This window comes from Bombus fervidus, chromosome 11 (assembly GCF_041682495.2).
Source record: "Bombus fervidus isolate BK054 chromosome 11, iyBomFerv1, whole genome shotgun sequence".
NCBI classification, from domain to species: Eukaryota; Metazoa; Arthropoda; class Insecta; order Hymenoptera; family Apidae; genus Bombus; species Bombus fervidus.
In genome coordinates this window covers 4,318,814-4,345,648 of record NC_091527.1, presented here as the reverse complement: position 1 = coordinate 4,345,648, position 26,835 = coordinate 4,318,814, and the positions used below count along the sequence as shown (strand labels likewise).

Genomic DNA, 26,835 nt, shown 5'->3' with positions numbered 1-26,835 from the left:
GCGTAAATAGATAAGTGAGAAAAAGAAACTTTTTGACCATTCTTTTTTTTTTTTTTATTTTCTCCAAAATACACCAAAAGTTAGCGAATCTCTCAAAAGGACGCTTTTTCACGTTCATGTTAAAAAGAACACGTTCCCGAAGTTGTGACATTTAAGTTGGGAACAGCCCGTATCTATTTGCTAATAACGTGCGTTCTATGCATATTTGCATCTTCGAATTTCACACAGATGCAAAAAAAATTCGCAGTTTACTTGCGAAACACACCAGTGACTTTGATCACCGCGGATGAAAAATAATCGCGGTGGCGTGTTGTGGCCATTGTGAGGCGGCCGAAGAAAGCGAACGCGCGCGATCTCAACGCGGCGGATTCCTCTTTCCTCGAAGCTCGCGGAATATACGCGCCGAGGGAGCGGTGTGCACGTATCGCATCGGATTTCACGTGGCATTTGCGGTTCGTCCGGCAATGGATACCCCGGTTATGGGTTACGGTTACGAGCGTCCATCGCAGCTTCTCGACGTAATTTTAACTGTGAACGATGGAAATTAGCCTGCTTAAACAGAGGCACGAAGAGGGAAGAGAAGGTTCGATGCGGAATTTCGCGCACGAAATTGCGGTTATCGCGACAGGTTCGTCCCGTGATTCGCGCTGATCGGCCATTCTTATATCTCAATCAGGCTGTTCCAGCCACGTTGCGTGTCGAGACGAGTAACGTCTCCCTCGTGAGCTTTAATGGCTATTATGCATGGATATATTATTATGGTTTGATGTGTTTTAGGTACGATGGTGGAGGGAAACTTCCTTTCTCACGTTCGTAGTTTGATACTGGCAGGATGATTATTTGTAGCGTGATATTATGTTGGTGCGAAAGCTCGCGATAAAGATATTTCCCAATTCGAATATTCTTAATATCGTTTCTCGATTTGATAAAACCCAATCTTTATATTTTCCGCTTCTAATACTCCCACTATCTTTCTCCGATTCAAAACCCAATCAATCCTCCGATCAGTCAATATTTCCTATCGATATTTACTGTCTCGATGTTCCAATATGCCAATTAAAATTCTCTCACATAGAAAATCCCCGACTGAAAAAAATTCCCAACACGCACTCTCAAAGGAACGAATTTCAACTAAATCCACTACAAAAGAAAAAAAAAAAAAAAAGAAAGAAGAACGCTCCATCACTCTAAAATCCCAAAATTATTTACCGCCAACCATTTCAAACCCAAGGGATCCAACACCTAAAACACCCATCCACCCACACGATGCAATGTTGAAACCTTCTGAAAACCGATCAAATAGTATTATAACAAATTCGAACAGTAACGCGTACTACCCTGACGGCCTCGTGTGGGCAGTCGAGAGGAACACGAGCGTGTCTGGCTAAAGTTAGCTTGTCGCAGCTGCAGCTGGCGCGAACGCGTAGGATTCGCTAGTACATAAAGCGTGACAACGTCCGCTTCCTCGGTGCTAGACCCACGCTGTTCCTTCCCCTTGGCTCGCGTCCTGGCCAGCAACCGCGCGTAACGCGAGATTTCTTCGCGAAAACCAGCTCGCTTATACGTGTAACGCGCTTGTCCCTATCAACGAGTAAGTAATTACTCACGATGAACCGCGACCAACCATCTTCCTCTATTAAAAGGTAAGATAGACAGAGGCGCAGGAAAGACATAGAAGCGCGCAAGCTGATCCGATCACGCGAAATTACCAGATAAATTGGCTCGGATGTAATCGGAAACTTAATGGCCGCGATTAACCCCTCGACGAGGAAATTGCGGCTTAGGCCGGTGACGAGCTGCTCGCTTTTGCTTAGAAATTGTGCTGGCATGCTTGGCTCTTTCTTTTTCTCCTCGCTCTTCATTTTTTTCTTTCTTTTTCAAAGATTCCTACAGTTCCTTTTTAATGGACGCGCGAGTGTCGACTATTGTAACTGCAAGAAAACGATTACGCAGGACTTTTGGTTCGAAGATAAAAGAAAATGTTTAACTTTGATTGGCCCGATGTTTGATATTAATTGCGCAAGTTTAAGCGTGTTGAACGTGCGATGAGAGAGTTTTTACGGACGAGTCGAATCGCGTTTTTATTTTGGCCTTTATCGTGATTGAAACGGTGTACCAATAAGATGGACACACTTTCAGTTTCGATTGATCGAACATGTGATTGCAGGGATCTGTATTATCGATTAGCTAGGTATTTTATCAGAGAATGAAATGTTATGTAAATAAACAGAGATTGCTCTTCTTTCTTAAAAAGTAACTTCACTAAAGGCAAGAATTTTTACCTTCTCTTAGTTAGAAAGGAACCCATTAATATCATCCAACGAAAGGATAAAGAAAAAATCTGTACCTAAAAAGTCAGGATTTCTTACTTTTGTATAAAAAATGGAACTTGGCGTTTTACCAAAACGTTATATAAGTTCTCTTATTTTCGTGCAATTCACGCAATACCAGTTCTAACTTTTCAGGTGACCCTGATGGCGCCATCTACCAGGAAATCCAAAGACTGCGAGAAAATTCACCCTCGAAGAATCTTTCCTATCTGTCCAATACCGATTAAGTATTCAAATTTATTCCCATCAATCTATCAATTTTCTCTTTCTATGAGATTTATTGCTGATATTCAAATTTGACGACGCTGAAGTTGGTGATTAATTCAAACCCAATGAAAGAAGTCATCGTGGATTCTATCGAGGATTGCAGACAAGATGGGATTAACGCATCTATTTGCGTAACTAAACAGTTTTTGCAAATTAATTCAGCCTTCCCGCTGGCAGAGGGAAAAATTCTTTACACGCCTCTCAGTTTTACAGTCGCGACGGTCCCTCAGGTGAAACGCATTACGAGGGAAGTCCAGCAGCGAAACGACCGAGAAGAAAGGCGACCCGGGACCTGAGTGGACATTTTTTCGCGAAAACACGCGTTTCTGGATAATCGAAGGCAGAAGAAGAAGTCCGACAATGGCATCGTCCCGAAGAGGATCGATAAACGAGCAAGACATTCAATGACCCTCTTCCCTAAATGGCCACGATGAGGCTGATACCATTAAGGGCATGGCGCGAGTTACGCTTCCATTCGCACAAACTCGTTGGAATCACAATCGAATCCCCGTAATGATCGATCTCTGTAGAACGAAAGAAACACATCATGTTCCCATTTTTCTTTGGAATATCAACACTGGAAGGAACCAAGCTTTAGTTTTCGACTAAATTAATTTTGTCTTTTGTTGGAAGTGGAAACATCATCAAGTCGTATTGATTTAATTATAATCATTTATGTGTGGTACATCTAGATATGTCGTTATTTAGGAGTCTTAGGATAGTTGTTATATCGGTTTTTAAATTGGAAAAGATCAAGTATTCAATTGGGAAATCTAGATATATATGATAAGGTATTCAAGTTAGATAATGTATTTATGTATTATAACGTAGTATAGTTAGTTTAAACGAACAGATAAATAGTAATAAAAATAACAGAATAAACGTTAATAGCTTTATTGAAACTCGCGTGCAATTGAAAATTCATAATTTACTTCAGATATTGAAATTTTACTAAAAATAAAAAGATGCCCTGAGATTGAGGAATGAAAGCGTATTAAAAGCTGGTAATTCTAGTGTTGATATTAGAAATACAAGATATTGGAAGGGGAAGAGAGAGACAAAATATGATACTTACCTGATTGTCCTTTCTTTTTTCTTATGTAAAACATTTACAAATGTTACATCTCTTCGTTCGTCTTTTTTCTTATTAGTTGATTATTTGTGTGTAGTGAAAATGTTCAAACGAAGTAGATAGAAATGATGTAACTGTTGATTCGTGGATCGTGTAGATGGCGTCTCCGTTAAGGATACGCTTCATTCTTCTGATCATACAAACAAACGATAAGAATTCATGGTAATCGGAAAGAATTGCAAATTTCATATCGAATACTTGGAAAATTTAATTTACAAGGGATAAGCGCGTTTGAGCATTATTTTCATAAAACTGAACTCAAATTGCGAGCACCAATGGACACGAACAAATTCCGCAACAATTCGTAACAGACTTCGATCGTTCTTCACTTCCAATTGAAACTTACATTAACTTTAAATTGAAACTTAGATTACTAATTTCAAATCGATCAAAAAGAAATTTACGAGAGATGAGTTGACTAAAAAAGAAGTTAGAATATAAAAATTCTCGACGAATTACCTTAGAGATTCGAGAATTTGCTCAAACTCATCGAACCTCACTAATTGAGATCAGCCCTTTAAAATTCATAACCAAACGAATTCGTAAATATATATAATTGAACACTCAAAGACCAGGCAACGTTCAATGTTTCACCAGTTTATTAACCCTCACATTTCCATCCTTCTCTTATTGCCTATTTTCCGTTGTTCTGTCGGATGTAACGAGCTAAAAAAAGCAGGGAGGAGAACTCCGTCGTGTGTCCAGTCGCGAAAACGTTCGGGGTAAAAAACTTAGAGGTGTTTCACGATTCTTAAAGGAATCGACACAAAATGAACGATCGTGTGCGGTAACGAAAAAGTTCCGCGGTGGGCGACCTTCAGTGCTGTACAAATATTGTCGTTCAAAGTGATATACAAAAGGAATCGCGTAATCGAAATCGAACGACGATTTTCTTCTTCTTTTTCCTCTTCTTTTTTTTCTTTTTTTTTTTTTTTTCTTTTTTGTTATGTTATAAAAGGGATGCCGGAAGAAAGAAGCAGGGGATCGAAGGTTCAGAAAAATTGTGCGTTTATTAGAGAATATGACGCTAGACCATTTCACCGTATTTCACTTCTTTCTCTACCGGCGTTTCTCGTTTCTTGCCCCGTCTTCACGCACACCAATCCCCGCGTCATTCTTTTCCATCCCCGTTTCCAGAGGGAAATGGTTTCGCGAAGAATCGCTTCATGTCTCGTTGCTTCCGGTAGAAGTCGCCTTCTCCTTCATATTTCATCGTCATATACGTCGTGTATACGTCAATATTGTTTCAAGACTGAACAGGGGCGAGGTGGAAATGATTGGATATGGTCATATATAAAAATCAGTTTCTGTCCACCATAATCGTTCTCTTCTTCGAGAATGAACGAAGCTTACATTTGTTCTCGTTTTAGAGATGTGTTTAAATGAGATCACACGTGAAACGACAGTGGTTAATGGGAGGAGAAAGAGTGAACCGTTTCGTCGTTATTTGATCGATCAGTCGGAGGGTGGAAAACAACGAGACGGGGATTGTAAAGCGTTTGCTTCTGCCTGTGAAATGCTTGATCGCGAATGATGTCTTCTCGCATGAAACTGGAATACGGAAGAATGAAAAAATTGTCCGATATTTGCCTCTCTTTCTCACCTTTACGCTCACTCCCTCCTACTCTCTCGCTCCCTTTCTCTCCTCCTCGTGCGCGCGATTCGCATCCTGCCACCATATTTATAATGCCGAACATATGTAGCACATGAGTGTGTATGTTTGTGCGCGCGCGCGCGCACGTGTGTGTGTTTGTTTATGTGTAGGTGAAATTTCATATATATTTATAATATATATATATATTCTTGTTTTGGATTCCTTTTATATTCATATATATATATTATGTATATTCATATATTCGCATGTATAATTAGTTTAATATTTTTTTTCTCCACTGTCGTATTTACTATCTAGAATATTATCTACAGGGCAGTAGCCAACCGCTGTGACTGACTGTGCGAACTTTTTTAGTATTTTTCACTCTTTGCTTTTTTTATTCTCTGCTTTTTTTCCTGTGCAATCGGCTCGCGACGATTTCGCGCGTCTTTCCCCTAAGCGTCGCTGATCGACGAATTTCGAGCGAGCGATTTTTCTCTTTTTCTTTTTTTTCTCTTTTTATTCTTGGCGCAGCCACGTGACCAGGGGCGTATTTCAACCCTATGTCATTATCACGGGGAAGTAAAGATTATAGAAAATTTGTGGAACAAGAAGAAAATGGTAGTATCAAATGAAAATGTCGATATAAAGTACTGTAGACTCAGATTTTTAATCGTTTTTTACTTTTTTCGCTTTTTTTTAAATGCTTACGTTTTGTTGTTGTTTCTTTTGGTTTGCAAGGTCAGGGATGAAACAGCGCAAACACAAAGGAACGTGACTCCAGTTCAGGTGTCCATCGGTTTTACTTTTACTCGTGGTCGTTGGATGAGTAAAATTGTGCGGTTCACAAGAGCGATGTGGAATCCTGGTCACGTGTATGGTCGTGTGCGTGTGTTGGAGTGCGTGTTTCGTCCGAGGCACGCTTAAATTCGGTTCGTTTCCGCTTTCACAGTTCCATACTCATTCCTCGTTTTCTTTATTTTACTCTTATCTTTTCCTCCTTCCGAGCGCGCTGCTGTAAGATCCATCGTGGTGAGATCAACTTATCGAACGTTCGACCGCGTAAAGTAACAACCTTTAAACATCGATTAAGTACCTTCGACAATGAATCGCGGATGTAAAAAAAATTTGTCGGTCGTTTACACAGCGTCGAACAATCTCCGAGCGAGCTTGAACGTCTCGCGCGAGAATTGAAGATATCGTGTCGCGTTCCAACTTCTTCGATCGTTCGCCATCTTTGTAAAAAGAAAAAAAAAAGAAAAGGAAAAACGAAAGGTATCCGTTACATACCCTCGTCGATAAAGTATCGAAATTATATTAACAAGGACGATAACTTTGTGCAACGTTCTCGCCGCCGCATCGACAGTATGACGAACGATGTTCCAAATGTCAGTTTGAACTCGCGGTCCAAGTTGAAAACTTTCTCGCTTAGGCCTTTTTCTTTCATCCACGCCATCGTCTTCGAGCAATTCTGTCTAAATTGTGCATCATTTTTACTCTCCGTTTCTTTTCTTTCTTGGTCATCCACGTGAGGCGTGTTCGATCCACGGTACGTCTCGCTGGCAGTAACTTTGTGTACGCTGTTCTGGGACGACGAGCTGCTTCGTTCATTCGGATGGAGGCCATCTTGATGAACGATCCACGCGTAAATAGAAGTGAAACGGCTTCCAGGTTTGCAATGTGGCAGGCGTCGATGAGGGAAGATCGTCGAGGATCTCTTTCTTCTTCTCTCTTCTTCGTCTTTTGCATCCTACAAAGAAGAAATTTTCTACTTGCGCACGATGCGATTCGATCGATTGATTTGGTTGATCTTTGGCTATGTTCCGATGCGTATTCGGTAATAAAAATGGTATGTGTGTATTCTCTAACCCTTTTCAAACGAAGTTCTTTAGAGAGTTGTCGTTTGTTGCTGGAAGATATCGATGCAAAGCGGAGAAAGTCAAAGGGATGTCGGAATGCAAGGGGCTGAATTAATCAAATTTCAATTAGCAATCGGATTGTCGAGGCGCGTAGCCTCTGGCTTGATCTTGAATCGCAGATAAACGCGGCATGTTTAAAGATACGTCGATTAAACAAAGAAGAACGTCCGGAGAATAGTATCGAGGCTTCGTTGGATTAGCGATTCAAGATCGAGTACATGAATTTGACAAACAAATTCACGAACCTGCTTACATTTCTACGACGCTAGTGCGATGGTAATAAAATACTTCACAACGCCTCCATAATTGAATTATGCTAATGCTCTTTGATATTCTTTGACCTGGTATTCTACAATTGAACGACATACTTATCATCGAACGAGTATTCCACGAACGAGGCCCATTTACCATTTATTTGCTAATAAATTACTTCGATCTGTTCATGGTCCCGTTGCAGAAATCGCGATTTGTGACGAGACGAACCGTACATCGCCGATCTTCGAGTTCGTCTGTCAGATTACAAATGAGAATGCCATCAAACGTGCAATATGTATATATATGTATATATTTATTGTCAATATTCAAGGCTCTCAATTTCATTGTACGTATAAAGAGATCCTCGGACGATCGATAGATATCGTCAATGAATATTGAACATACGAGAAAATACGGTTTGTCGCAATAAATATTGACGATACGTCATCATTGATGATATCATCAATATTTATTGACAAGCCGCAATGATGTTGAGAATCTTGAAATATTGACATTATTGATCGTCTGAGGGCACCCTAAGACCAGACGAAATGTCACTCCTTTTTCTATGAAAATAATCTCTGCTTCTATTAACAGAGATCCGTTTCATCGTCAAGAAGACATTGAGAAAAGAGTGTCTTCTTTTAATGGGAGCCTCATCACGGAATGTTCGTCGTTTCGCTACGCTTTCGTCGATATTTTGGGGGATTCTAAGTATCCAATAATCGATTCTATTAATGGCGACCGTTTTCAGCGATGGATATTGCTTCGGCGATTTTCATTTTTTCGCGCGTCTCTTGGAACATGGAACATGGTCATTGTAAGTCTTGTGCAATTTTAATCACAGAAAAATAGGATTGAACAATATCGGATGCTTTTGCACAACCGGGTAAATATTATTAGTGAAATTCTACGAATCGTAATTTCACAGATTTGACGAATACGAATAGTTTGACAAATGTAGGCTTGGCAATAAGAACACTTAGAGTTTTACAAATTACAAATCATCTCGATGTGATACCATAAAATTTGTCTACGACCTAAAAATTGTGACTTGTCAAAATTCGCTAATATCATTATCGTGCAGGATCCTGATATTTTGAATGACTCTATTATCCTAACGAAATATGAGAACATAATCATCGCGACCCAAGTTCCAAACGATTTTATCGCAGGAAATTCCTCGAATCTCGAGATCTTCCCTAACTCGTGCGATGAAAGAGGTTCGACTGAATAGAGCGAGAAAGAGAGAGGGGTTGAAACGAGGGGACGAAGAAAAATAATGGTACAAAAGAAGAGAGAAAAAAGAAAGAAGAGAGCTCGAGAGCGGGAAGAGACAGAGAAAAACATGACTGATTCGTTATCGAGCGAGGGGTTGTAGTGGTTATGGTTATGTTTGTGTATGGGGGAGGGGCGAGAAAGAGAGAGATCATTGGCGATGATCAATCGCTAAAGACGATGGAAATTAGGAACTTCCTTGAAAGATGAACGTCATCTCCGACAGACCCGCGTGTGTATATGTCTCTGTGTTTTCGATTCTTTAATCTATACTCGTGTATCACGCGTGAACGAGCGTGTGTCCATAGTGTCCTGGAAGAAAGAGTCAACGGATCAACGCGACGTATACGCGATCCTTTTATGCTGCTCTTTCCTTTCTCTTCTCTTTTCATCCTAGTCTTTGCTCCTTTCTTTTCAATTTTTCATCGTTCCTCTTCATCTAGTTACTTTTATTTATTTAGTTCAGTCCACCGTTAAGTTCGTGCACGTTGGCCCCGATGTGGCATCGCGTGGAAGAGCGAGTCGCGAGTTTCGCTTCGGAAAACTTTTTATTTCCTCTTTCTCCTGTATTCTCCGACGAGAGGAGAAAATCTTCGAAATCTCCGCACGCTTGAGATCCCGATTTTTATTTCATTCTATTTTATTTTATTTTTATTGTTTTATTTTATTTTATTTTATTTTACTTTATTTTTTTTTTTTTTCATTTTCTTTCTTTTCTTTGTTCGCTTTATGACTAGGGCAGAGAGATTCGTCGAGGCGCGACACCTTAGAGCTGATACTATTCCTTGCTGTTTTCATGCCGATGTCCTCCGGCTTTCGTCGTCATCGGCCAGCGTTGACAGCGTCGCGGCGTTCCCAATGTCGCCTCGGGGCTACCTACTGAGAGACGGAGGCTGTTGGTCCGCTGCCACCCCATCGTCCTCTTTTTTTTTTTTTTTTTTCTTTGGTCGTTGAACGAGCGATTACGTGGTGGACCTTTTCCCCTTCGACTTGGCCGTGTTGCCGTGTTCCTGATTGCTCGATCCCGTCGTTCCGCTGCTCAGTCTCGCCGCCCGTCGATAGATCTCGCTGTTCACGAAACGGGGATACGAGTCCCGATGCATCAGGGTGTAAATCTGCAGCTGGGCCTCGTCGAAGGTGTTCGGCGTTGGCTGCACCATGTTACGGTTCACTATTTCGCGCACTCGCGAGTCCAGGCTTACCTGAAAATTGCAGGCGTATGTTAGAAGCAATGTTCGCTACAATTAGACGTCGCAATTGTTATACGGCAAATTTTTTAAGTTATGGTATAAGAGCTAAAAGGTGTTTTTAATTAGGAAATTTTGGTTACGAATAAATAATTACTATTATACAAATTTTTTTGATCATGACCGGTAATCATTATCAATTACGAGAATTTTATTTTAGTGACGAATAACCGTTATCAATGACGGAAATTTAATTTTGCGTACCAGCAACCAATATAAATGACCGGAATTTTTTTTATCACCAGTAACCTTTATCGATAATTGGAATTTTATTTTGGTTACTAATAGTCATTATCGATGACGGAAATATAATTTTGTTTACCAGTAACCAATATAAATGACCGGAATTTTTTTTAGTTACCAATAGCCGTTATCGATGGACTGAATTTTATTTTGGTTACCGATAACCATTATCGACGGCAACAATTCTTTCTGGTTCACGTATTCGGCTACTGTCGATTGTTATTACTGATAATTGGTATATATTCGTTGAAAACGTAGAGAATATTAATTATAAAACTTGTATATTTTTATTAACGATGAAAAAAGACGGTATAAAAATATATGAAACAAAGAATAGGATGGAAGATATTGCAGTAGAGTATTTGTATTAACATTTGTATTAATATTGTTTCATATATTTTTATGTTCTTCCTTTATTTAATAAAATATATAAATTTCATAATTGGGTATTCTTATGTTGTCAATGAATATTAATTGTCAGTAATTTAGGAACAATTGACTATAGTCGAACGTAACGAGAAAAAGCTTTTGTCATCGATATTGGTTAGCGGTAACGAAAAAAAACTCGAGCCATCGATAATGGTTACCAGTAACCAAAATAAAATTTGAGCCATCGATAATGGTTTCTAGTAACGAAAGAAAATTCCGGTCATCTGTATTGGTTAGTGATAATTAAAATTAAATTTTCGACATCGACGATGGTTACTGCTAGCCGAAAACAATTTTAATCATTCATAATGGTTATTCGTAATCAGAACAGTTAGAAATTAATATTTTTTAATCATTTAAGTTTTGAGAAATGATTTGTTGATAATTGACTTCACTTTAAATAAAAATTAATTTTTACTTAGTGATTTAAAAATATGTAAAATAACTGCTATTTTGAACCTCTGGCTAGAAAGGTTGCCTCGGTATTGTGTGATTTGTGAGATCATATAATGCCGCGTTTATGCTATGAAATCGCTATGATATGATGTCGCGTTGTTCGTCTGCACTGAACATTAAAGATGCGATAAAAATGCAAACTAAGAGTGTGCAAACATAATTGTAAAAATATTTCATTAATTTTTGGTATAGAGTTTTAGATTTGCATAAATACTTGTTAGCTTAGATTTTTAGAATTGCCCTAAGTCTAATTATTGTAGTTTGAAAGACTAGGGGTCTGTCAACGATAAAAACGATAAGACAATTGTTGTTAAAACAATATTGTAGTTCCCTTCTGTTGAAGAAGTTTTGAAATTTTTTAAGAGATATATCTTTTAAAGAAATTTCTGTCTCTACAGATGTTTGAATTAAGCTTTCTCAGGTGAAGCAACGACGATGTTTGACTCTCGATAACGAAAGAGATAACGATGCAGACGATCGGTCATTTGTACAATATTCTGCAGATTACGGTATTTACCTGGCGTATTCGAGGGCGGCAGATGCCTACTCGATTCTTTAACCGAAAACAAACACTTTACTATAGTACAAAGGAAGTTTAATAAGCCTTTAAAGAAAAGATACCAGTATTTATTCTTTCTTCCAATCTACTAAACTTTTCAAGTTTGAATTGTTTAGAGTTTTACATTATCAATAATTTTAATAAAAATTTAAATTTAAATTATTCCAAATTTAAATTAAATTAAATTTTCCATTTTGAAACTCCATCATATTTTTCTCGTGTCCAGGTGCAAAAATGAATGACCTTTGGTAACAAAGCCTGGATATCGTCATAATAAATCAAATAGTTTAATATAGCTAAGCCTTAAATTAATCAAATTCTTCATCCCAACTTAACTCGTTAACTTGGCTCGGCTTCACAAACTTCTTATCGAAAAAAATCTACCGTTCTCGCTTCGCTGATATCACGCTATAAAATTTGATATCACAAAGATCTAATTTTATAATTCACATTTGCAAATTTCCATCCGCCACCTAAATTCCAATCGAAAAATCATTCTGTAAATGAAATTGCTAAAAATCCGCACAAAATTTACTACTAATTTAGTTAGTTAACCTAGCTTGGCACTAAATAATAAAGCCATACAAGCATCACGAACCTCTTTCTCCGAGACTGTGGATATGTAACGATCGTAGATGTAGCGTGCGTTCTCTTCGATCTTCTCGGAATTGCTCTCGTGTTTCAGTTGCTCGCAAGCGAGCCAGAACGCGATGTTCTCCTCGCTGTACTCGCTGAGGAGGAACTCCCTGAAGAATTTACGGCCCGCGTCGCTCCTCATCAGTTTATCGAAGGACGAACCCCACGATCTGATCTCCTCCAGGCTGCACTCCACGTTTCCATCGAGACCATCCAAGCCGTCGAGTCCGTTCCCCGTGTCGCACAATTCGCTGTGTTCCACACCCGAGTTCCCTTTCTTCTTCCCCTGATCGATCGCGCCTCCTGCGCCTGCCGAATTTCCCCTCAACGCCGACAAACTGTTAATTTTGATTTACGATTCCTTTTAGTTTGTATTTCGATAATCGTTCGATATGGTTTTCGGAAGTTTCGAGGGTTGAATGGTCGTAGGTAAATTCTTACGCATTTATGAGAAATTTCAAAGTGCAAGAGACGATACAGGAAATATCTGAGGTAGAGTGCTTATTATATAATATTTCGTAGGTGAACTGATTTCTGCTTGGATCTTATCTCTCTTACTTCTGTGTTTATAGAAACATGAGATTGGTTAAATATCCAAATATCAGTGTGATCATAGGGGTAGGTTTGGAAGAATCGATTTTATACCGTGATTCGAAGGTTGTTTTTTTTCTTTCTCGGTGAGGGTGCTGAGTATGATTGTACGGCAAGGTAAATACAGCCTTTTGTTGGTCGGTTATTTCATCCGAGTAAAGTTATTTAGAGGGAGAAGAGTTTGTGGAGTGATTTGAGGGTTGTTTCTTTTAGTGCGAATGTGGTGTGGATTCTACGATAATAGATCTTTTCGGTGATTGATTATTTTATTCAAGCGAGGCTATTTGTAGGGAAGAATCGACTTTTTATTGTCATTTGAAAGATTCTTCTTCGCAAGGGTGCTAAATGCGATTGTATGCTAATGTAATACGTTCCTTTGTCGATAGACTATTTTACTCGAGTTAAGTTTCTAGGAGGAGAAAATCGACTTTCAGTTCTTTTTCCAATCCAACTCGCGTGAGTGATAAACCATGAACTGCAATGGTCCTTCTTTCAAAAACTGAAATTTTCTCCGCGAATTTTTACATAACGAACGAACCGGTTCTTCTTTTACAAACCATAAACCGAATAATCTTCCATAAAACAAACGAACTATGTAGGCGTGTCTTTCCTCGTTACATTCATTTACTAGAAATTTCAGTAACAGCAAAGAGAAAGATACCAAGTACCGTAAAAACCACCAGGAATTACCTCAAAATGCCCATTTCACCGATTCACAAACTCGAAGCTCGTAAAACAAACGATCCACTGTTAACCACTGCAATTCGACCGACGATGGCCACGGAACCGTAAAAACCAGGCCAAAGGAGAGGAAAATTCACAAAGGAAGTGGAAAAGAAAAGTAAAGATTCCGCGACGCGTGCCAGACAAAAAACTACAAACCGAGACAAAACGGAACGAACGAAAATAAAGGAGACTCTGTACGGTTTTCTCCGCGCGACGGAACGAGCTCCATTATTCCGGAAGCTCGCTCGTTTCGTTTCAGTCGGCGACGATAACGCGTTGGAAGAGCCCGTGAGTTTCGTGGATAAACAAGCAGATAGCGATGGAGAAAGACGCGTGAGACATCCAGTCGGAAAAACATTTCCCCCAGTCCGCCAGATTTCCGCCGAGAATGGACACGTGTTACGCATCCGGCGAGGGTTCCGTGCCAGCCACCGCGTAATCTATCGACCCAGGGGCGGTTATCGCCCGACTGAAACGGTCTGCCGTTCCAAAAAATTCGACCAACGCCGCGGCAAGTCCGTTTGCTTATCGTACGAATGCCTTTTTATTTGAGAGGGGATATTCACAGAGACTCTGTTCCGTTTCTTCGTGTATAAAGAGGCAGATCTATGTCTACGAGTTGTTTGTTTCGCGTGGAGGAGCGTGAGATTGGTGGATGTTCGATGGGCATTAGGGTGGATTTTCTCGGGGCTGTAAAAAAGTTTGCCAGTCGATCGATGCTGCTATATCGGTGAAATAAGTTTTGCTTTAAGCTGACAGGTTTTTGTTTTATTATCTCTTTCCTCTTGGAATATGAATTTTGAATTTATCGAGTCGGCGATATTTGTGGTTCCCTTTTGTCGCTTATGTTAAGGGATGCTGGTACGAATATGTATTTGCAGAATGAGATGCTTTAGTGTCGAGCGTGGTTTAAATTTTGTCGTCGACTTCGTTTGAGGAGATGAATTCGCAGAAACTTATTGGGTCTATGATATCTTCAGTGTCTGTTTGTCAGTTGCAAGTTGGATAATCGATAGACGATGTGATGAATATTGGTGGAATGAAAAGTTTCAGCACGAGGGTATTTTAACTTGATGGATTTAATTTTTGTTAAATTCTACGTTTCAAGGTAGGAATTTCAAGTAACGTATTAAGCTGATGATATTTTTAGTTTCTCTTTGTCGATTGAAAATTAAGTGAGATATCAAAATCTCTTCCGATATTTTGAACAATGTGAATGGAGGTTGATCTTGTTAAGTGGGATTTTCAATTTCTTTCGTGAGAATCAAGAGGAATTGCGCCATTCGTCTGCGTTAAAATATAGTAAGATGCTACGGATCGAAAAGAAGAAATCATTTGAACGGACGCAGATGGCCTGCTTACCAATTATGCCTGCGTGCAGCATGAAACACAGAAAGAGTGTATATAGGTACGGCTGTTCTTCGATAAATAGGTCGTAGCTCCGTTTTAAAGACAATCGACTGACGTCGTTTCGCTTACGATTATATTACGAAACGCGGCGATAATGGCTTGTCACGCGGCAGGATACACGAGTTATCGCGGGACGGTTTCGAGGATCGATCGTCGGTTACTACCGTCTCTTCTTTTCCGCGATGGACGGATGAAAACGTTCGATCGACTCGTTGCTTTCAAGTCGAGCGCGTTTCAACTCGAGATTTCTAGTAAAACTACGTTTTTTTTCTTTGTTTCTTTTTCATACGCTTATGACGAGTCGAGGTCAGCTTATTGTCTTTAATGAGATGCTCGGGACATAAGCGTGGATGCATTGCAGGAAGAGTGACATGTACTAAGCATGAAGCATCGTGAGGACGAAAGTTGTGGAATTAATAATTGAAGTTGAGAATTGTATTTAAACGAATCGAATAGCTGGTACGAATAAAAGATAATGGCTTTTTGTATAAGCAGAGTCATTGAATTAATTGTTACAAGTTAAAATATTCAGTCTTCGTGTAATATACAACTAATATTAGCTGTTGGCCAATGCAACTGACATCAGTGTTACCAATCACGGGAATCTCTATCTTCTCGTACGAACAATCTCTGTCCCTTTAAATTTAACGCTCATCTAGTATCATAAGAATTTAGATGATCATAAAGTAACTTTATAATTAGATTTAAATTAGGTTACTTAATTTCAGACTAGTCAGTTTTCATTTGTAGTCCGTATCTTCTGAGACAAACGACGCTAATAGTTTTCATCGCATAAACTAGGCAACGTAAGTGAACTAACCTACTCTAAAATCAGATAACTCATTTCAAATTACCAACATCGCCTACCTATGTAACAGTGGCAATTGAAGCTTAATAGCTCTATATAGTTCTAAATGATAACTAACAAAAAAATTACTACGATAAAAGGGCAGAATAATAATAACCAACAACGAAAATAATCAGCCTACCAGCCCAAAATCAAAAACCAAACGTATCTAACCCCAACCACTCCCGTGATAACAATTTTGAGAAAATGATAAGGGCTTCTAAAGAAAAACTATGTGACCTTCCACAAACTTTGTCAAACCATTGGTGAAAAGAAAAAGCGGGATGTAGACAGGCACATTAATACCACGAGCAACTACAACACCAGCACCAGCACAGGCAACAGTTGTCCTTCTTCAAGCGGCCCATGATTCCGGATGACTGGCGTTGCTGTTGCTGCTGCGGCTGCTGCGACGAGGGTGGCTGCTGTTGTTGCTGCTGTTGCTGCTGCTGCGAGGACTGCTGCGAGTTGCCCGACGATCCGCTCGCCTGGCTTTGGCTCTGCGCGCGGAGCCGGCACCCACCGGCGACACCCTCGCCACCCCCTGCCCCGTGACTAACGTCGATCCCCATTGCAGTTGCACCGATTCCGCTCGACATCTGCAAACGATATCTGCGCTGGTCAGCCGGCCCTATCCCCAGCTCCGGAACCCATCATCGCTCCATCTCGCTAAAAATACACAGGCGCGCACGCCGAGTCACTGGAGCAACCGATCGACGCTCTTCGGCCTTTTCACGACCTTAACCTTCTTTGTCACCGATTCGCCGAGAACCAAATCTTACGATGGATTAGCATCGCGGTGTATTCCATTTTGCATGGAAAAAATTCGATGGTATAGTTTTTAGAATTTTCTTTGGAAATATTTACGAGAATGTTTAGTGGGATTAATTTAGAGGCAACGTATAAACTATAATTACAGGCTGAGATGAATTAAATAAACGATGAATTGGATCGGACCAAGTATTCGTCCTGAGTGGAATCAAGAAGATTGGAATGGTATATAGTCTTCGAGGAAGTTAGGAAAGACAAGTTCGGAATATGAAAAGCTTGATGGAAGAAAAGCAGGAACGGTAAACGGCGGAAGAGGAATTGGATTGAAAAGAAAACTTAGGGGTAGAGTGGGAAGAAGTGGTAAAGAATACTATATTCTTTGCAATGTTCTTGGGAAGAGTTTGAAATGTGCAGGACTTAATTGAGGAAAAGCTGTAGGAAACGCGAATTGACTTGGAAAGGGAACTTAAAGGCATGATAAGAAAAATTCTGATCGAAATTAATGAAAGCTGAGTAATGATGAGTTGAGGGAGTAAATTGAATTGAAAGAGAGGGCTTAGGAACGGGACAGAGAAAATTATAAAAGAGAACATCCTTTGGAATCTCCTTTGAAATTTTGGAAATTAAAGAAACAATGTGGTACGCTCTTTAGGTTTCTCTTTAGAAGTTCTGAAATACCTCTTTGAAACGTGACAGAATTAATGAAAGGAACGGTAAATTGGATTGACAGAAAAAACTTATGAGTAGAATAAGTGCATTTGAAGGAAAACGTGCTCTTTAGAATTCTCTTTAGAGATCACGGAAATCGTATTTAGAATGTTGGAAATTTATTGAGAAAAAGGTGGTAAGAAAAGGATAAAAGACGAGGATATTTGTGACCTTCTAAAATTTTCGACACTGCGTGAAAGAATCGATAAGAGAAAAAAGTGACAGGGATGGTAAATTGAATTGGAAGAGTCTAAATGAAGAATGTAGAAATGGAATAATTTGAAATTTGTCAAGAGAGTGAAGAGACACGAGTAGACCAGCCTTACAGAGATTAGGTGACAAGATTCTAAATCAGTGTGACTGTTGGTAATAATGAGCGAAGATTGACTGCGGAACTCTGTGTGCGCTCGAAAGCGACGATTCGAAATCACATTGTAGATTCTGATTGCTACGTTAGTATCAACGATGAAGGATTTATCCTCCAGGGAATTTTGATTAGAGAAATCCGATTAGGAAACGCGGAATCGACGGAGAGAGGAATGTTACGACGAATGTACCGTCTTATAGAAATGTGTGCTAATTACAGTCTACAGTCGGTAATAAGGAAAGTGGTTAATGAACGTTTCCTTATTACATCAAAACCTTAACTATAGGTAGAACTAGTAGTAGGTAGAACAAGTCTATCAAAGTGTGGGATTTTACATTTTTTTTCTTTTACGATTACAATATTTGGCAAAATTTAACAAAATTAGAAATCTAGCGACATGATATATATATATATAATTATATATATATATTTATATTTATAATTAGTATTATATTTATAATTATTATATTTATATTTATATTTATATATATAATTATATATATAATTATATATATAAATATATATATAGGTTGTAATTAATATTACTTATCGTATTTTAAATCAAATTATTTATATATAGAATACTTCGATACGCTTAGGTTGATGGTTCTTGAGTTAGAGGGACCAGCGATAAGAATATAATTATATTTCAAAAATAAAGAAAACGCAGTTGTCATTCTGCGTCAACTATTATTTTGAGTAGGTATTAAGAATTTTCCTTACGCAAAGAAATTTATTTAACAAGCGAAGGAATTTATTTAATAAAGAAGTCTGTGTATTCTCTGAAAAAGCAAGGAGACTTTTGTTCGTTTGGCAATAGATTGAAAGTTTCGAAGTTGAATTTAATCAAAGTAGAAAGCACGCACGTGATTCCATTCAATATTTTAGAATATCAAAGCATTGAATCGACGTGGCCAGAAAAAGGCCGCTTCCACGTATCGGGGATAGCTTTTATTAAAAAAAAAAAAAAAAAAAAAAAGGAGAAGGGTTAACTATGGGCTAGTGTATAGCACGTACCAAAACTTCCTCTTTCTTTCTCTCTCTATCTCTCGCCCCGAATGTATTTGAACACTTGAAAAACATCACAGTCGGCTCGCACGCGGAAACACGATAAAGTCGTTAAGCTCTAATTGAAACAACCTGACCGTACGGTAATTGACACATAAGCTTTCAAAAGCCGACCAATTTGTTTGGATACGATTGTCGCACGCTCAGCTGCACCTATCGATCCGTTCGTATCTTCGAAGTGGACACGGAAATGATGAATTCAAAATCTCACAGGAAGTTTGTGAAATTCGTAAAACGCTGAGCGCCACGAAAATTCTTGAAAATTTTGAAGAATTCCTCCAAAGATCCCGGAAAGAATGTTTAAAATATAGTGCTACACAGAAAGATTCCAAAAAATCCCAAAGAATTTATAAGAAATTTTAAACACGAAAAAGATCGTAAAATGTTTTTATCACAAAGATTCCGAAAGGTCCTCGAGGTGTGATCGAAGTAACCAAAAATTTTCAAAACTTTGACTATGTTTTAACAAGAATTCTAAGATACTCGAATTATTAAGATCCTACAAGGTCTTCAAGATCTCAAGGTATCGAAGTATCCTAAACTTACAAAATCTTTGTAATGTTCTAAAAAGAATTTTATCAAATATCAACAATTAAAATTCTAAAAGATCTTCAAGCTTTGCAGAGTATCGAAGTACCTGAAATTTGAAAAAATTCCAAAACCAAAGAAACCGTCGAGATCGCAACAAGTTCTCGAAGTATCTGATTATCTTGAATTGAAGGAATTAACCCCTCTACCAGAGCGAAATCTCGTGGATCGCCTCTCCACTGATCACAATCGCTCTCTCTTCCTCTTTCTATCCCTATTCGCTTTATTTTTACGCGGCGGTGTATATCGATGATCCGCTTGGCGAGCAGCTTCGCTACGATAACGCGTTCGAGAAACGCTTATACGGGCTGTGGGCACCGATTGATAAACAGCAGGCCTTCGTGCGGCGCGTGTGCGTGCACGAAGATGGAAGATCGAAGCGTTTGGAGACGAAAACGCGTGACGGTTCATTGCCATTGCGAATCGCGGTCGCGAACGCGATTTTCGCTGATGACGAAGCGGACAGGCGGAAGTGGAGGGGTGAAAATCGAAGCTGCCACGAGAAAAGCGCGTCTGACCGCACTTCGAGGAAGAATTCATAACTCAGCGAGTGTTCGAAGATGAATTCTCTTGAAAAAAATTGCAGTGTACTTATAAATTGGAAAATTATCTATTTAATTTTAACCAAGGTTCGTTTAATCTCAGATTAAGTTATGATGGTTGGGAGAATCATTCGATTTAATTGATTTAATTCGAATTGCATACTTTAGGGGAAGTAGATGTGCTAGATGATGTTAGGATATATTAATTTCGTTGAACAATTTTGTTTGGTTTAATAATTAATTGGAAATTTATTTATAGGTTGTAAATGTTATTTAAGTTAAGCTGCATTGGTCGATGCGATAAAAGAGGGTGTTAGAGTGGTTTCAGAAGGTATTGTTTGTAAGAACTTAGATTAGAAATGTAAAGAGGAAAATGTTTATATATTGAAAGCTATTTTTGGAACTATTTCAGTATACAATGTGGTACATTAAAAAAGAAGCGAGAAGAAATAAGAAAGATTAAAGAGGATCCCTTTTTCGAGAATGTCAAAATTCAAGCTGTATTTTTCACGATTGCTAGAGAGTAATGATACGATTTAATAAAGCGATTCAATTATTCATTCTTCAATGTTACTAAAAATAAAGGGATAATTTTTTATCTTTAGCGTTTTATTCTTCGAGTTTAAAACGAACGTATGCAAATAGATCGAGATTATGCAACGTAAATAACGAAAAAGTTAATTAAACGTGAAAAGATGAAGAGAAAAAAGTTTGCCAATAAAACGATAAGGAAAACGTGGATACAAAATGATCGAGGGATCTCCGGCGACTATTGGAACGTTGCCTAAAAGTGCATTCGCACAACGTTTACATATTCTGAAAGATACGAAAACATTTTCATTTGTGAAACATTCGCGTAAAAAAGGAAAGAAAGATTTTCCCAAAGGTTGCATCTCTATTTTTGAATACCGTATTCTCCGGACGATATTATAACCTTGTTCGAGAGAAGGTTTCTTCCGAAACATGGTACAGCATTCGTGCACCAGTGCAACAAGCTCAGACACTTGTTGATGCACGTATCATCATCGAGTGGCAGTGACTCGAAACGTTAAAGCGTTATCGACGCTAATGTGCAAGAGGATCGATCCCATCGACGAATTGCTCCATTCCAAAGCACGTGCATAACCTGACCAAAGTATGTTAAACCCGTTTGTATTGTATATTGAGTTTATTTTACCAATTTCAACCGACTTCGTTCCCTCGAATTATCGTTCCACGTATCTTCCGATATTCGAGAAACGAATGTACAAGTTGATCGTGAGTACTGTATTCGAAAGCTATGATATTGTGAATATTTAGATTTTTATGTGGAGTGTTAAAAGATATGTAGTCAGTATTTATAGATTCCAAATAGATGAAGATTGTGGAAAAAGTTTACGTTAAAAAATGTCGACTGAGATTTATTGTTTATCAATATTATGCCACAAACTCATCGTATTTCATAAATTTATTATTAGACTGCGGATGTTTATGCATTAATGAGGAGTAGAATTTGTAAAAATATACGGAATACACGTATACGGGCAATGTACGTATACAAAATATTCAAAAGGGATCCGTTATAGTATTTTAGATCTTGCACTATAATATCTAGATTAATAAATCTCTGTCGTTCATAGAAGTGTTCATAAAAATATGAATTTGCGTAAACAACCGCAGTCCACTTCCAATAACAGCTTCTTAGGGGCACTTTACCTGGATGTTCAAACCAGTGACCTAGATTTCAATTATTTCCAACTCGCAATAACTAACCTCGAAAATAAATTTTCTTCTAACCTCGTCCAATAAACCGATAACGAGTAGCACACGAATTTTTCGTGTCGCGAGGATCGCGAAACCTGGATTTGGCGCGTGTGTCGGCAACTACTATTCATCCGGGCCGAATATAAAGCCCGGTTGGATCAACAGGCTCGACACAATCTAGCTAACCTAAATCCTCGCCACTGCTCGACGTTTTCCAGCTGTTAACCGTCCCTACTATGAAACGATTCTTCAATCTCTTCTCCCATTTTCCAACGCTCATGAGAATCACTATATGAAAATAAAAAATCCTATTACTAAACGAACAATAAAATATCGACGATATACGAAATGCGAAATATAAACGGAAAGCAGACGCATAGTGAGCGAGAGAGAAAAAGAGAGAGAGAGAGGGAGAAATATGTATATATATAGGGAGAGAGAGAAAGAGAGAGAGCGAGAGGGAGAGAGAGAGAAAGGAGCCACACAGGACGCAAGCTCTCGCTCGCATCTCAACCATCGACAGGGCATCTCTCAATCGATATCGCATCGCCTCACCTCTATCATGTTCCATGCGCCCGAAAGCGAGTCCAGCTCGCTTCCCGCGTCCCTGTGATCTCAGTTTAAGGACGTTCACTTGGTCGAGCGAACGCGACCAAGCAGCCGTTTAATCCGAACTTCGTTATCCTCTTCGTCACTTCCGGTGCGGTACTCGTGAATCGTATCGCTAAACCTTATCCCGGTCCACCCGCGGGACTAAGGCCTCTTCGGGCCTCGCCCGAACCCTGCATGCTCCCAGCACGCGCTCTTCGCAGCCCTCGTCACGTATGTTACGATCGCCTCAACCTTTTTCACTCGTGCCACTCACTCACGGACGGACACATACGCGCGCACCACGCACCACACGCACAACGATGCTCTTGGGCTACGCAAGCCGCCCCTTCGTCACTGTGCTCTTCTTCGTAGTCTGTTCGCGACCGATTCCCTCAACGATGTTCTCCACGACGCTATCAACGTTGATCTCAACGAGGTCGGTAGCAACGTCGGTGTTTGAGCAACAACGATCGGTCAACGAATCGGCGCGCCTTGGTCCAGCCAGCGGATCGTCCTCAAGCATTATAACAGTACACCACCGGCCATTTCCCGCCCGCTGGCTCGTCCAGCTTTGAAAAGCTCCCTAAACAGAGCTTCCTCTTCCTCCTCCTCTTCTTCTTCTTCTTCTTCCACTCGTTCGCCGGCAACACGATCACCAGCGAGACGCGTTCAACGACACCCAACAGCAAGGCGACACCACGACGACACCCAACCCCATCCAGCGAGCGGAGCAGCTCCGGCGACAGGAGAGCAACCGCCGCGGTGGTGTAGAGCGCGCAGATCGGCACACGACGCGAGAAGGGAAGGCGGATGCGCGACGGTCGATCACACGCCAAGGGAAAGATAGACTCTCAATGGCGTCTCCTATGGGTGGGCTCCGGTGGCCGTGCCGCTAGCCAGACTCCACTGTCGTTGATCCTGTCCCATGAGGATTTCGTCGCTGTCCATCGACACCACCACGACGACCAGCGAACCTCTATTTTCTCTCAATCTCTATCGGCCAACCAGTAGAACGATTCTAATTTCGAATCGTTGGAAAGCAGGAGTGTGTACGTCGGGATGGATGGATGGATGGATGGATGACGAGCGTTTCACGAATTTCGCCGAGTCGCTCCACCGGTTAACTATGATACGTCCTCCAGCCACGGTTCGGCACGACGATTCGATACGACGACGACGGCGGCGGTGAACTATTATGGCGAATATTTAGTAACGAGCAGCAACACGTAGACCGGGGACGAGAGAGTAGGTTGGTGTCTTCTCTGCTGGCTGTTGCTCCTCTCGAGGTTTGTGGTCGTGCAGCTCACGACGCGGTTCGTTCGGGCTGTTGCTCGCGTGGGCGGCCAGAACACGGCGCTGTTCTCGCTACGTCGCGTCGTCCGCTACGTTGACGGAGTATAAATAGGTTTCGTGGCTCTGTTTGAAGGTGCTGCGTGCAGGGCGCTGGCGCCGCCAGCAGCTAGAGCGCCGCTACCGCCGCCTCTGGCTGTTCCGTTTCGTCGCGACGCGTTGCCTCTGCTCTCGTATCGTCGCAAGTTGCCTTCCTCGTGCTCGTCCTCTGGTCCCAAAACACGCACAGCCTGTTGTTGCTTCTGCTCACCGTGTATCGTTATCAAGAAGGATAGTAAAGGATGGATACGGAGAGTTTCGTGTTTGTAGCCGCTGAAAGGGCGGCGAAAGCTAGCAGCAAGTGGAAGCGAGGGGAGAAGAAACGCGGGACGCGATCGGAGTGCGCAGGGACAGAGGAGAACGGCGCGAATCGGACGGAAGAGAGAAACGGAAAGGCATCGCCGAGCAAACACGAGCCTCTCAATTCATCCGGGCAATTCTTTTAAACCCTTTCGATTCCACTCGCTATCGGGCTTGCGTTTGTCATTCAAGCGTATCGAGTGAGCTGGGGGAGACAGAGAGGGAAGTTTGAACGGTGAACGGTAACGAGGGAAACGGATAGGACGAGAGAGAGAGAGAGAGAGAGAGAGAAAGAGGAAGAGAGAGCGAGAGAGCGAGAGAGCGAGAGAGCGAGAGAGAGAGAGAGAGAGAGAGAGAAGGGAGAGGAAGGCAGAGAGCAGAGCGTGAACGAGTCGGTGCGCTGGTTATTGATTGGCAGAAGTCGAGACCAGAGGGAGAGACAAGCCCACGGCGCTGTCACGCTGGACACCGACCAGCTAACCCGCTTACGTTGCGCCTCGAGTTTCTCGCGAGCCGCGTCGTTTCCACCGGAACTACCCAGAACGTTTTTCTCCAATTTGATCCCCTCTCCCTCCTGCCGAATATACTCTCGGCGATCGACGATCGTACGTGATCGCGAACACGAAATACGAATGTGATGGGTTGGTTCTGTCGATTGAATCGAGTGGTAGCTGCTGAACGAACGATGTTACTGAACCCCGTGAACGCGTGCTCTCGTTTATACACGAGGTTGCATGGAAAGAATTTTACACTGGCCGACCCGAGTTATCAACGTGTGCACTATGCATCGACTATATTACACGTCGTTCAATTATCAGTCGCGATCGGTGATCGATGGCGCAAGTTCGTCGGAAATAAAAAAAAACAGAACAGGGTCATCGAGTTGCTTGGAGCGATGGGGTGTAGGCCAAGGGTGGTACTACGATCGTAGCCACCGATCCGGCTCGAAGTACGGGACACTTTTTGCGCTGACACTTTCCTAGCCACTATCACCAGAGTGTACACTTCCTTGCAGCCTCTCTCTTCTTCTCCCTTCTCCCTCTCTATGTTCCAACGGGCCGGGCCGTCTTTCACCCTGTTTCACCGTGTGGCGTGGTGGAAAACGTTCGAGGCGTATCTCGGCGTGTCCCACGACGCGATTGCCCTCTTCCTCCACCACCACCGACCACCTTCTTCGTTTCCCTTGTCGCGCACACACTTAGAATCGCGCTAGCACACACGCGCTCTTGTATACGCTACACGCCCTCGTTTCTCACCCCCACGGCCGGATCTCGGACGAAGGTTCGTAAGAGAGCAGCCTTTCTCTCTCTCTCTCTCTCTCTCTCCCTTTCTCTCCCTCTCTCTCTTTCTATCTCTCTCTTCTTCGCGTAGTTTAAACAGGTTCCTCGCGGCCAATATGGCGGATACCGCGCTGACGCGATGCGTTGGCCACCACTGTTGCCTCCGACGTCGACGGTCTCAGCGACGCTGACGCGAGGCGTCGCGACACCATCCTAGCCGCCGCGCCATTGCCACACCGTAAAACGCCGACGCCGACGCCGACGCAGCCCGGACGTCGGGTTGATGCTCGCGATCCTGCGTGCGAACGACCTACTGATGGACGCCTTTCTTTTTTCCATTTCTCTCCGTCGATCGCGTTACGCGAGTCCTTTTAGTTTTCTCGGCTAGGAAGAAGGTTGGGGAGGGTTGAAAAGAGAGAACAGTGTCAATGAGCTCCGGCGAGTTTTACGAGTTTGGACGGTTCCACGCCGACTTTCAGCGAATGGGGAGAAATACGGGGAGAGACGATTAATGTATGAAATTTATACTGAAGAAATAAAAGATACGTGATATAATATAATACGTAATGTAAGGGATCCTTTTCACGAGAGAATGTAATTTCCATAATACAAGCCTTTATTCATGCCTATACTTTACGGAAGGAAGGAAAGATAATGAGGCGAGGATCATGAATGGATGGTTCGGTGGCTTCCGAGCTTCAACTTTAACCCTTCTATTGTTTCTAGGCTAGTATTTGTTGATATGGTTCTCCGGTTTACAAGGTCCATTTTCCAGATTTGAGATTATTTTCAATGAAAGAGCGTTGAAGTTATTTCTAACAGATTCTTCTGAAATTTAAAATTATTTCTAATGAACAGACAGCATGATCTACATATCTATAATAAGAAATTTAAAAGACCGCATCAGGATTAATATGACTCTTTCATACAATCATAAAAGAATTGTGTTTTCGTTTATTAAATTTAATTACTTATCCCTTCTGGTCTAATTTCTTGGGTAATTAATGAGGTTGTTGTTGGGAAAGTATTTGTAGATTAACAACGATGATTGTAACAGGTGCCGTAGTTCGCGCGCAACAATACGCGAGTGATCTACGTGAGAATAATAAGCGATGACGCATACCACGTGCCACGGAGGATGACGTCGAGGTTTGACGTCGACCAAGCGTACTTGGTGTTATCGTTTTCGCGCTTGCATTCTTTTAAAACGTGCTTCGATCTATCGCCTCTCTTATTTTTTTTCCAGAAAAACTACCACCCTATGTACATCATATTCTTTGAAATAATAATCAACCACAGTTACTTTAATATTTTCCTTACTTTTCGACGAATACAATCTTCCATGAATATCGCTGACTGTAATTAAAAAAGGAAACTAAGTCCAATAAGAGATTTATTTTTAGGTCCTCTTAATCGTAATTGGTGAACTTCGCTCGTAAACCTATCGATTCCCTAATTTCATGCTTTTCCTTTACTGGCGAAGGAAGTTACACATGTGCCATAATCTTCCCGTGCATTTACATATACTTATATGTCACAACGTATCTTCTCTCGAGCGAGAACAAGCGC

At 41.0% G+C, this 26,835-nt stretch overlaps 2 protein-coding genes and 1 long non-coding RNA gene across 6 annotated transcripts in view; 2 read left to right on the top strand and 1 right to left on the bottom strand.

The window, feature by feature from the left end:
• Chn (zinc finger transcriptional factor charlatan) overlaps positions 1-26,835 on the top strand; it is a 266,952-nt gene that overhangs the window by 216,326 nt on the left and 23,791 nt on the right. The gene's annotated exons all lie outside the window — the stretch shown is intronic.
• On the bottom strand, positions 4,311-25,452 carry Dhit (regulator of G protein signaling double hit). 4 transcript variants are annotated; one of them, XM_072013543.1, is made up of 4 exons: positions 22,262-25,452; positions 16,226-16,531; positions 12,308-12,683; positions 4,311-9,977 (listed from the first exon to the last, which is right to left on the bottom strand). In XM_072013543.1, exons 2-4 carry the CDS (start codon positions 16,516-16,518, stop codon positions 9,738-9,740), a joined length of 909 nt encoding a protein of 302 aa, XP_071869644.1. In that variant the 5' UTR covers positions 16,519-16,531; positions 22,262-25,452; the 3' UTR covers positions 4,311-9,737. The 4 variants fall into 4 exon arrangements, with proteins under 4 accessions (XP_071869644.1, XP_071869643.1, XP_071869645.1 ...); XM_072013542.1 differs by having other exon boundaries at positions 16,229-16,518; XM_072013544.1 differs by having other exon boundaries at positions 16,250-16,518.
• Positions 19,365-20,833, top strand: LOC139992126 (uncharacterized). The gene is made up of 3 exons (XR_011801023.1): positions 19,365-20,050; positions 20,223-20,294; positions 20,376-20,833. It is a non-coding gene; the product is annotated as an uncharacterized lncRNA (long non-coding RNA).